This window comes from Diabrotica undecimpunctata, chromosome 11 (assembly GCF_040954645.1).
Source record: "Diabrotica undecimpunctata isolate CICGRU chromosome 11, icDiaUnde3, whole genome shotgun sequence".
NCBI lineage: Eukaryota > Metazoa > Arthropoda > Insecta > Coleoptera > Chrysomelidae > Diabrotica > Diabrotica undecimpunctata.
The window spans coordinates 19,078,184-19,091,525 of NC_092813.1; the positions used below are offsets into that span (position 1 = coordinate 19,078,184).

The window sequence follows — 13,342 nt, forward strand, 5'->3', positions numbered from 1 at the left end:
AGAAGACTAAAAAGGACAAAAGGCAGAATAGGGATACTTCATACATCTACCGAAGAAATAAAAGAACTCACAAAGCAGACTAACGCCAAAAAAGCTCCAGGTCCAGACAATATCACAAACAGGGCGCTGAAAAACCTACCTACAAAAGCTATTGTTTATATTACCAACATCATAAACAATATACTGAAACTAAGATATTTTCCAGACAGATGGAAGGAAGCTCACATAATAATGATTGCTAAGCCAGGGAAAAATGGCACATTTCCTCAAAATTACAGACCAATCAGCTTACTATCATCAATAAGCAAGATTGCGGAAAGAGTAATTCTAAAAAGACTGAACGAAGAGTCTCAAGCATTACACACCATTCTAGAAGCTCAATTCGGTTTCAGAAGCGAAAACTCCTGTGAATTACAGGTATTATGACTTACAGAATTCATAACTAAAGGATTTAACGAAAAAGCATACACAGCAACCGCATTTCTGGACGTCAGTAAAGCATTTGACAGAGTCTGGCACAAGGGACTCATTTACAAAATGAATTCATTGGGATACAGCGAGGCGATGACATGTCTCCTTGCGTCATACCTTGCTAACAGAAGGTTCCGGATTCGTATAGGGGCAGCCCTGTCTGAAGTCGGAGCCCTGGAAGCGGGTGTGCCTCAGGGTGCTGTGCTATCGCCATACCTGTATACCATCTATACGGCCGACACGCCAACAGAACCCGGATCTCTGTTAAGTCTTTACGCAGACGACACAGCAATAGCGGTTAGCTGGAGAAACCCGGATCATGCAGCTAATCATCTGCAAAGAGCACTAAATAAATTTTAACGATGGTGCATAAAATGGGAAATAGCCTTAAACCCAGACAAAACTCAGGCTGTAATGTTTAGTCACAGAAGAAGTGTACCAAACCGTATAATCACGATAGACAACACCCCAGTAGAATGGACCAACCAGGCAAGATACCTAGGAGTGTTACTCGACAAGAAGCTAACATTCACGGAACATATCAATCAACAGGTATACAAAGCCAAAGCGCTGAAAAGTCAGCTCTCAACGCTCATAGGCAGAAGAAGCAAACTAAGATTTAAAACTAAAATCAGGGTTGCAAACAGCATCATCATGCCAGTCTTAACGTACGCCTCAGCAGCATGGGGACATACCTGCAAGTCGAACAGAATGAAGATTCAGAGATCTCAGAATCAAATCATACGAGACGCCTTAAAAATACCAAAATACGTACCTCTAGGGTACGTATTCAGAGACTCAGAATAAACCAGGATCCTACGGACGCTAGACGAAAGAGCATATGATATATTTAATGGACTAACAAACCACCCTAGTAGAATGCTAAGAGAGCTGACGAACTACAACGAAAACATCAGGACGGTACACAGAAGACCAAAGCAGCAAATAGCAAGATATAGGGAGAACCCAAACGAACAATAAAGGATGTAATGGTGCATAGTCGTCAAAACCTCAAGATGAAGAAAGATAGGAAACCGACCAAAAAAATCTCTGGCGAGAGGGTACGCTTTTTCTTTTAGGTTTTTAGATTTTTAGGTAGATATAAGTCCAATATACACCGGGGTGAGTGAGAGCAGTATACACTTGGAAATGCTCACCCCATGACACGCACACAAATAGGATTAAGGAAAAAAAAAAGGAAAGAATTGTTGCCCAGGCATATTATAGTTCCGAAGCTCCAAGGAAATCCACAAAAAAAAATAAAAACAAAAAAAAAAACAAAAAAACGGTCTTTCTATCTAAATCACTTTGGATTCATCCAATACTTAAATCTTTTCACTATACATTTTTGTAACTTTCACTTTCATCATAGACCAAATATGGAGGGCCCATCAGGCTCTACATATACAGTTTCAACGGACTAGGCCCTTAAGGCAGATCAGGTGAATACTGATATTCTCGCGAAATCCGAGCACTAAGGTCTTGTGCGGCATACAGGGGCTCAGTAGCCGGACCCTACTCGGGTGCTCGGCCGGCGAGGAGAACAAAATTTATTTTGCCAAATCGGCGGCCGAGTAACCGAGCACACACTCTTTTCCGAACATAGAGTCATCAGCCAAGGCTGGGGGCTCTATGGTCGGAACACACGCTTTTTTCTTTTGTTTTAGGGACTCAAGTCCCGAGAGTAACTTCAATAGAGTCAGTAATGTAAATAGGGAGAAAAGCCTAGATGTGGCTACCCCTACAGTTAGGTGGCATAACCACAGTCATTAAAAACAGAGGGTGTTCCATTACCCAGGACACCTTAAGTAACTTTCAGATCATAAGCCTCCTCACGTAAGTCACACGATGAGGAGGGGTGGAGGAAAAACCTGGGGGTCAGATAGGTACCACTTCGACTAGCGAAGTGTGACCGGTTTGATCTTCGGACATGTGGATCCCATTCTTAGATTGGTATACACATATTCCTAGGGGCAGGGTTGATCACTGCGTGTGTGTGTGTGTGTTTGCCTCCTTTGAGTCTGCAAATAATTTCTTGAAATTGACAATCATCTTCGTCTACCATAACTTGACGATACATTTTTGAGATATCACTGCTTATTACTAGAGACTGGATTATATGCAAAATACATGTGCATATATATGCAGCATATTTGTGGGTTTCTTTATAAATGCATATGCTATTCACATTTACTTGATTAATAGCATATTACATAGCAGGTATTAGGTAAAGTAACTACGAAATAGTTTTATTACAAATATCTACTAAATCTACAAGTTTTATTGTTTGGAAAAACCCATCTGGGAATTATTTATCAAAAGAATAGGCCAACATGCAGGTAGGTATTATACAGTAAATTGGTTTTTAAATTCTCTTTACCAGCTGGCAAAGCATTTTGTGATTGTGAATATTGTTCTTATAAAATAAAAATAATTTCTTTTTTAAAAATAAACAAAAATCAAGTCTATTGCGGAGTTGGGTTGGTGATAACAGCGAAATGAAGATTATAGACAATGAAAGTGTTTTCTGTACTATTTGTGATAAAAAGGTGAGTCTACTTTTATTTTAACGATTCAAAAATTTAATTTAAAATCTCATTTTTGCCAGAAAATCGGTATACCTATAGTAAACATGTAACAGTTTGACTATTGGAGGTAGTTTTATTTATTTTTACGCACAACAGGCAGTTAAGGCCTAGGGCATTTTTTTTTAAACATAATCCTAATATTAACTAATTACAATTATTTTAAACAAAACTTTAACTTAAATGTGTATATACAACATTCCTAACTCCTCTGAAGGACCTGGTGGACAATATTTCTCCATTCGCTTCTATTTTAGGCTTTTCTTTTCCAGTCCCTCACCTTCACGTGTTTAAGGTCTTCCTTTACTAATCCACCTCGTTCTGGGTCTACCTCTTCTTTTGGGGCCGATTAGTTTTCTGGTTATTACTAGTTTAGGCATTCTGTTTGCTGCCATTCTTTCCACATGTCCCAACCATCTGATTCTTTGTGACTTGATGAACTTGGTAATAGTAGGTTCTTTGTATAAAGCCATTAATTCGTTGTTGGTTCTTCTCTCCCAACCATCTTCTATCTTCTGTCCTCCGAATATGCGTCTCAATATTTTCCTTTCCCATCTTTCCAGAGTGTCCTCTTGCTTCTTGTTTAATGTCCATGTCTCACCGGCATATGTTACTGTGGATCGAATTACTGTTTTATATATTCTGAGTTTACCTTGTCTAGAAACGTATTTTGAGTTCAGTAGGGCTCTTAAACTACCTAATTTTTTATTCCCTTTTGCTATTCTGGCTTCGAGCTCCCATTTCTCTTTTCCATTTTCATCGAAAACTACACCCAGGTATTCAAATTTGTCCACCCTTTTAAAACTGTAGCTTTTACCACTTACAGATCTCACACTAAAGTCTTTTTTTTTTCCCTTCTGTCCCTCCCATAATCATATATTTGGTTTTGTCTTCATTTAGTTCCAATCCGAATTTCTGTGATTCTTCAATGATTTTCTTCACAACTCTTCTTAATTCTTTCTCGGTTTTTGCTAGGATCGTTAGATCGTCAGCATATGCCAAGCACTGGTATTTATTTTTCATGATCGTTTCTTCCACCTTCATGCTGCATTTTCTGATTACAGTTTCTAACACTAAGTTGAATATTGTAGTGGATAAAGGATCTCCCTGTCTCAAGTCTTTTGCAACCGTAAATTGATCTGATATGTGACCCTGCCAAGCAATTAGATCACACGTTGAGTTATTTAGTGTTATTTTACCTAGCCGGATTAGTTTCTTTGTTATACCCAAATGTTTCATTGCTCGATACATTTTGACTCTATCGACTCTATCATATGCTTGTCTAAAATCCACAAAAAAAATGCAGGGGAACTTTACCTTCATAACAAGTCGTTTGTATGTCCTTTAATAAGAAGATTTGGTCTACAGTAGATCTGTCCTTTCTAAAGACGGCCTGATACTCATGTAGGATTCTTTCCGTATAGCGATTTAGTTTATTTCTCAATTATTTCTCAATATTTTTGCCAAGATTTTGTATACCGTGTCTAGTAAGGCTATACCTCTATAGTTGTCAAACTTAAATTTGTCTACTTTTTTATGCAGAGGGCATATGCGGGCCTCATACCACTCCGATGGCATTATTTCCTTTTACCATACTTGCATTAGTAGCTGATATATTTTTTTTTGTAGTTGTTCTCCACCAAACTTCTCGAAGTTGCCTTTCAACTATCGCATCTTCTCCAACCGTCCAGTTGTCTACTGCTTCGTGCTCCACCTAACCATTTAATAATTCTTCAAAATGTTTTTTCCATTCCGTCACTATTTCTGCCGGATCGCTAATTAAATTTCCGTTTTTACCTTTCATATAACTACTGTGGCTTTACTTCTATATACTAAACAGTTTTATTACAGATTCCATGTGAAAAAAAATTTCAAATTTCCCAACACCTGAAAACGGCTCTCCACCAATATAAATTATCTAAGGACTTCAAGAAATCACGCCAGCAGCTTCTACAGAACAACATTATTCAAAGTCGTCACACATGGACGGGACAAGAAATGTTTGCAAAAGATGTATGCAATTTTTTTGTAAGTTGCAATATCCCACTGTATAAATTGGATAGAAGGTGTGTCAAAATTTTTTGAAAACATATTGTAAAGTTGAAAATAAGTCAGTACAGGTACCAAGTTCTTCAACTCCTCGCAAGAAATATGTGAGGGCATTTTACAAAGACGTTATTGAAGGTATTAAAAGCCGGGTAAGAGATGAATATCTGTGGATACCTGTCGACGAGACTACTGACGCCAAGGGTCGGCAAATCGCGAATTTAATTATTGGAGTTTTAAACAGTTCAGCTAATGACTCCAACAAGTCGTATTTAATTAGCGTAAAATGTTTAGAAAAAACCAACTATGCAACAATTGCTCGATTTGTTAATGAATCTTTGACAAATTTCTTTTTACCGAATGAAGTACCTTCTGAAAAAATTTTGCTACTAGTTAGCCATGCCGCTTCCTATATGGTTAAAGCTGTTACTAGTCTTAAGACTTTTTTCCGAATTTGATTCATTGTACATGCTTAGCGCATGGTTTAAACAGGGTGGCAGAGAAAGTTAGACTCGAGTTTCTAAATGTAAACACTTAATTCAACAATGCAAAGAAAGTATTTTTAAAAGCACCATTGCGAGTAGAATTATATAGGGAAATGCTTTCTGATATCCCTTTGCCACCGGAACTAGTGTTGACTAGATGGGGGACGTGGTTGAATAGTGCCATATTTCTTGCAAATAATTATATTGATATAAAAAATATCCTTCTTGTTGTATTGCTGTTCAGAAATGTCAAAATATTTTTAGTGAGAATTCTGTTTAGAATGAACTGTCCTATATAAAAGCAAATTTTGACATAATTCTAAACTCAACTACAAAACTAGAGAGTCAAAAATTATCTTTAAATGATAGTATTTGCATTGTTGATTCTGTCAAAGAAAGAATGGTAAACCTTTCAGGGACAATTGGAAAAACAAAATTTAAGATAAATTTAGTGAAGTTTTAAACCGAAATGAAGGCTTTTCTTTATTGCGATCAATAAATAACATAATCAATGGAAGCTTTAACAAAGTTATTAATATGGATCCCTCGCTAGTGTCAAATTTTAAATTTGCGCCAACTAGATCCTGTGATGTTCCTCATATAAACACATATTAACTGATAGAAGGCATAATATTCCTCTTGAAAATATTGAACATTTTATGATTATATACTGTAACAGCAAGAACGAGGACATTTTCTTGTGAATTTTCATTTACATTTTTTATTAAATGTAGTAATAAATAAACACTCTCTAAGTTATACTATAATTTTATTTCTCACAAAATCTCAAGCCCTAAAAATTAAAAAATGTTTTTTTTAAAGTGCATATATAAATGCATATTGCATATAATAAAGGTATATTTGGTTACTTTTTAAGTACATGTTGCATGCATATGTTAACCATTTTTTAGAGCATATAATCCAGTCTCTACTTATTGTATACTTTTGTAGATAAAACCCTTGGGAGAATTAAAAATATATATTGTTGAAGAGATGGGCCTATATCATTGTTTAAATAGGACTAGTTAGCCAACGCAATGTAAAAATTTGTTTGATTCTAATTGAGACAGTCACTAGATGTCACCACTCTTTCTGTCTCAATAGATTTTAATATACCATTGTTTGTTTGATATATGTTATACTAGATGGTGCCATGTGAAAAAGTTAAAGACTAAACTAAACGTCCATTTTTGATCCCCTGAATTAAATTCACCAGCGTTGCAATATTTCACTGACATAGTAGCAACAGGTTTACTTACAAATAAAAATGTTACAAAAAACAGACTATGAATCATTATTCATTTAAAATAGATCACTAGATTTACTATCAACTAGTAAATAGGTATATCGTGTCAACTAAAATTGTATATAAAAATACTGTGGCTTTTAAATCTTCCTAATATATCTAAATAAGTTTAAAGAATTTAAATATTTTAGAAGTGTAGGAGAAGGAACTGTATTACAAAAATTTGGTCCGAGGTAAGTAAAACATTTTAATTATATGTGTTTAAAACATAAAAAAAACATTTGTATGAGAAATGAACAAAATTAGGTATTTAGAAATAAATGTTACCGGATAATACATACATTCGATAATATTTGAAAGAAAGTGATTTTAAATTAAAATAATGTTACTTCCATAATAAATAAATGGTTTTTTTACAGATGGCTGGAAATATTTGTTGTTATAACAAATGTGGTTTATCACCATACAAAATTAATGGTTTAAGAATGTTTAGATTTCCGACAAAAAATCCTTCGGCTTGTCAAACATGGTTATACACTCTGGTAAGTAAATAGAAACTTTTTTTATATTCTTGTATTTTACACCGTTTCCGTTACGTAATTAACTTGAAAAAATGTTTGTTTTTTTTTTCATTCCTCATTTTTTATTATCGCCAGGGTGCACGAGTCAAATTCGAGATGCATTAATTTGAATTTTACGTTTTCGTTGTTATTATATATATGATATAATAAACTTCGGAAAAACAAATTAGTGAATAAATATCAAGTTAATAAACATAAACAAAGCATTAGATATTTAAATATGTTTTTGTTTAGCTATTTTTAGTTACTGTATAGAAAAGTAGAAATAACTTCATCTTTATCGGAGAACTAATTTATACACCAGTCCATCTGGGAAAAAATCATTGATTTAACGTAAAAATCTTATACAGATATTTGAAGGTTCTAAAAGATATATGAGGGTTAGTTAATAATAAATCTGTGAAGACATACAGGTGATTTTGGTTTGTTTTTGTTTAAACAATTTTAAAAAGTGAGAGGTCATTATTTTGCCTATAAAACGTTTTTTATCCAGTGTAGAGAAAAATAGTTAAAATAAAAATTGTAGATCTCAAAAAGTTCTTCCATTTGCGAGTTTCTAAATTAAAATATATAAAGAATTCACTAAAATAGTTGCAAAAAACCCTTGATTTTGCAGAAATTTATAAATTTTAATAACTTTGTTTCTGCATAATGGTATGTAATGTAATTATTTCTTAATATTGTTCTGAAGGTATTTTCTTGTGAAAATACAAACATTAGTTTGTTTAATTAATTACTAATGTTTGTATTTTGATAACGATTTCCGAAGTGGAAATTGAAACGTCAATAAACGTATTTTAACCTTTAATTGTGGCTTATTCCCATTTAAATATTAATTAGTAATGTAACTAATAAAAATAGTGACGATTTGTTTATCATGGAAAGCGATTATTTAAACAACTTTTTGTTGAGCTACCCCAGTTTAAAAAAAAATTATGTTTTACGGGCCACAGAAGCCAAGATATTGCAAATTTTGCAAGCGCGCTTTATTTTAAAAAAGTTCAAATCTAAAAAAAAACGAGCTCAGATGGTTCTCTATTCTACTTTTCCGAAGCGGTATTTTACGAATACCATCATTTTAACGGGTTATAAATGTTTACTTCTTTACCGCATATGCCATGTAAGTTGGATCGCACAATTCAGTTCTTCATTTAGAGTCCCTTCAATTTTCAGCTCTTATTGTTAATAGACAATGGAAGTATGATTTTAAGAATAAAATGCTTTGGTTTTAAATATAAAATGCTCTCTTGGCTTGTAATGGTCATAGAAGATTCTGTTTTTTTTAGAAAGTGTGTTTTTCACCAGTTTTTCATTGAGCATCTATATAAGTTTGTGGCATAAACGATATCAAAGTTATTAGTTATTATAAATGTTTATAAACAGATTAAATAACCTATAAACTATTTGCTATGATTGATATTTAGCATTATTTCAAGGAGCTATGTTACATAGGTCCCTTAAGCTAGCGGGGACACATGAGCGGAATCCAATTTAACCTACGTAATATTTTTTCACCAATTTTTCACTAATTTATTACCACCCTAATAATTTTTCACCACCAAACCAACCTTAAGGGGAGCGATTCTGCTGGCTTAAGGTTCAAGCTAGCAGAATTCAAAAAAAAAACTTTTTGTTGATGGCATATTTTTTCACCAATTTTTCACTAATTTATTACCACTCTAATAATTTTTCACCACCAAACCACCCTTAATGAGAGCGATTCTGCTGGCTTAAGGTCTAAGCTAGCAGAATTCAAAAAAAAAACTTTTTGTTGATGGCATATTTTTTCACCAATTTTTCACTAATTTATTACCACCCTAATAATTTTTCACCACCAAACCAACTTTAAGGGGAGCGATTCTGCTGGCTTAAGGTTCAAGCTAGCAGAATTCAAAAAAAAAACTTTTTGTTGATGGCATATTTTTTCACCCATTTTTCACTAATTTATTACCACCCTAATATTTTTTCACCACCAAACCACCCTTAATGGGAACGATTCTGCTGGCTTAAGGTTCAAGCTAGCAGAATTCAGAAAAAAAACTTTTTGTTGATGGCATATTTTTTCACTAATTTTTCACTAATTTATTACCACCCTAATAATTTTTCACCACCAAACCACCCTTAATGGGAGCGATTCTGCTGGCTTAATGTTTAAGCTAGCGGAATTCAAAAAAAAAACTTTTTGTTGATGGCATATTTTTTTACCCATTTTTCACTAATTTATTACCACCCTAATATTTTTTCACCATCAAACCACCCTTAAGGGGAGCGATTCTGCTGGCTTACGGTTCAAGCTAGCAGAATTATAAAAAATATTTATGATATACCACAGTGTTCTACTAGGTTTTTACAAATTTATTACAACTTTAGTAATTTTTCACCCCTTACTACCCCTTTAACAAAAATTAAATAAATTTGTTTTTTCAAAAATACTTCAATACATTTACACGGTGTGTGTGTGCGAGTGTGTGTGTGTGAAAAACACTTCTGATGTAATAACTGGTATATTGAATTAAAAATTACTACTTACCTATTACTTATTAATTACTTACTAAAAGTACTACAAATTTCACTGAAGATGGACTGATAAGTCCGAAAACGTTTTGAACTTAATCCTTTAGAATTTTTAAAATTTAATTAAATATACCAATCACAACAGTGTTTTACTTCAATGTTCGAGTTTTTTAACTATATGATATACAGCCAATTCACGGGAATGATCCCTTTTTAAGTTGTAAAGATTTGTTAAAAAATAGGCAATGTACAAAACAACAATATTGCAATGTTTAGCATATAAAAAAGTTGGTGAAGTTGGTGTTTGTGTAAATTCTAGCATTTAAAGACGTAAACTACTTTCCTTATTTGAATTTCTAGTATTTATGAGAATAATCTTCCACACTGACACATACGGATTTCAAGATTGGAGGGTTATTGGAAAACAGATCCACTATTCAACTTAAAATCTTTTTTGCAGAACATCGGAAGAGATCTTTTTCTTATAATTTTTAGGTGCTTAATCTTCATCCATAATTAAATGGGACCGAATGTTATTCCTGAAGATCGGTTTTATAGAATAAGAACAGTTATAGACTTTTTAATAATAAAATGACTGCTCTGCGATATCCAGTATAAGAATTATCGCTAGATGAATCGATGGTACCGTGGAAAGTTAGACTTAGTTTTAAACAATATACTAAACAAAAGACATAGAAGACGATATCAAGGTTAGAATTAATTTATAAAAAAGCAAAGACAGACGGAATATCGCACGCGAACATTTACCTATAAATAATTGCTAATAAATCGGACAAACGCGAAACGAAAACGAAAAGATGCAGAGTATGTCCTATCCTAAAAATAAAAAAAAAACCCAATTTATGAGTGTGTGGATTGTGCCGAGAAACCAGATCTCTCCGTGGGCGATTCTTTCAAACATTTCCATAAACAAAATAAATAAGTTAATATTTTTTTGTAATAACCTTTAATTTTTACCTATATTCAACTGACAATGAATGAAAAATCGACAAAGAATTAAAATACAAATATCTTTAAATTTTTAAAATGCTGCTAATATAAATTTATTTTACTACGCAAATAATCTATATCAGCTGTTCTGACCAACCGGTAATTTCGGTCTTATTTGAATATACCTACTTAAAATATTTATATCCTAAAATGTTCTCCAATATAAATTCTTTATGTTATACACCTAATCTTAAAATTATGTTTTGACCAATCGTTAATACTCTTCTTATGTAAATAATATTAAAATATTAAATACCTAAATTATTTTTCAAATTTTCATCTACCTAATGAATACAAATCTTTTAACAATAGGTGCGCACGGTCCCGGCGACCCTCCTTTACAATCAGATAAATAATGTAATAGACGTAATAAAATTATTTCAATTTGAATATTTCTTACCTGGTAATTTATTCTGTGAAATATAAAAATACCATTGTATTTACTAAAACTCAACTTGATTTCATTTATTTTATATTCATAAAAGGGACTAACGATTCGATTTCCCTTAGCCATGTAATACGACTCGAATCAGAGTCAATTTTTTAAAACAGGTAAAATTTATAGTTTTTGGAATAAAGTGTTTTCATATTTTTAATATTTAAACATTAAAAAAATAAATATTAGTTAGTATAGAATAACATTTGAAAATGTTTTTCAATTAGTGTAGTTGAGAAAAATATGACTAGGCTGGTAAAAATATAGTAAAATTCTAGCAGAGCACTCTTGTGTTTTCAAAAAGATTTTTTATTCACCTAGCGTCAATGTGTATCTTGTTGAATGTTTCCCATTAACTGAGGCTTAGGGGGTCAAAAATTATAAGGGTGGATTAAATTTAGTAAAAACCAATCAAGCAATTTATATTTTCAGTAACAAGTAGAATACAATAAAATTATAAAAATAGATTTTTTATCACCTTAAATTTTAACGTAGTAGAATTATTGACTCCTCATAGAGGGTAGTTGAAGGGTGAAAAATTACTAGGATGGTAATGTATTAGTACAAATCTAGCATAATACTGTAGTATCTCATATTTCCGAAAAGATTTGCTTTGCATTCAACCAGCGTAAATGTGTAGATGGTGGAATTGGTGAAGTTGGTTAACATTTAGTAAAAACTAACCAGAGAGTTTCTTATTTTATTTATAAATAGTATTTAGTAAAATTATAAAACAAAACTTTTTCACCTTTAATTTAAACGTAGCAGAACTATTGACTTCCACTAAGGGTTAGTCGAGGGATAAAGAATTACTAAGTTGGTAATAAATTCGTAAAAACTTAGCAAAACACTGTGGTATATCATAAATAATTTTTTTTTAATTACGCTGGCTCGAATATTAAGCTAGCAGGAACGTTTCCAAATAAGATTGGTTTAGAGATGGAAACTTATCAGGGTAAAAATACTTTTTTATGTCAGTTATAAGTAGAGGATAGTGAAATTGTAAAAAAAGATTTTTTTCACGTTAAATTTTAACCCAACAGAATTATTGACTTATCACAAGGGGTAGTTTAGGTGTGAAAAATTACTAGGGTGGTAATAAATTAGTAAAAACTTAGCAGAATACTGAGGTATTTCAAAAATACGTTTTTTTCTTATTTTGCTGGTTCAAATATTCAGCTAGTAGGAAAGTTTTCGAATAGGTTTATGGGAGCAAAATTATCAGGATGGTCAAAGTTTAGTATAAACTTAACAAAACACTTTTTTATTTCAGTTATAAGTAGTGGACAGTAAATTTGAAAAAATATTTCTCCTTAAATTTTAATCTAACACAATTATTGACTTTTCACAAGGGGTAGTTAAGAGGTGAAAAATTACTAGGATGGTAATAAATTCGTAAAAACGGAGCACAACACTTTTTAATTCCGCCATCTTGAACCTTAAGCCAGAAGAACCACTCCCATTAAGGGTGGTTTGGTGGTGAAAAATTATTAGGGTGGTAATAAATTAGTGAAAAATGGGTGAAAAAATATGTCATCAACAAAAAGTTTTTTTCTTGAATTCTGCTAGCTTGAACCTTAAGCCAGCAGAATCGCTCCCATTAAGGGGGGTTTGGTGGTGAAAAATTATTAGGGTGGTAATAAATTAGTGAAAAATTGGTGAAAAAATATGCCATCAACAAAAAGTTTTTTTTTTCTAGCTTGAACCTTAAGCCAGCAGAATCGCTCCCCTTAAGGTTGGTTTGGTGGTGAAAAATTATTAGGGTGGTAATAAATTAGTGAAAAATTGGTGAAAAAATATGCCATTAACAAAAAGATTTTTTATTTTATTATTCTGCTAGCTTGAACCTTAAGCCAGCAGAATCGCTCCCATTAAGGGTGGTTTGGTGGTGAAAAATTATTAGGGTGGTAATAAATTAGTGAAAAATGGGTGAAAAAATATGCCATCAACAAAAAGTTTCTTTTTTG

The 13,342-nt window shown here is 32.6% G+C and overlaps 1 protein-coding gene across 1 annotated transcript; it reads left to right on the top strand.

The window, feature by feature from the left end:
* The first annotated feature begins 231 nt into the window (after positions 1-231).
* Positions 232-1,278, top strand: LOC140452735 (uncharacterized). Its single transcript, XM_072547061.1, has 2 exons — positions 232-417; positions 1,024-1,278. The coding sequence occupies exons 1-2, from the start codon at positions 232-234 to the stop codon at positions 1,276-1,278; spliced, it is 441 nt and encodes a 146-aa protein (XP_072403162.1).
* Positions 1,279-13,342: the final 12,064 nt, after the last annotated feature.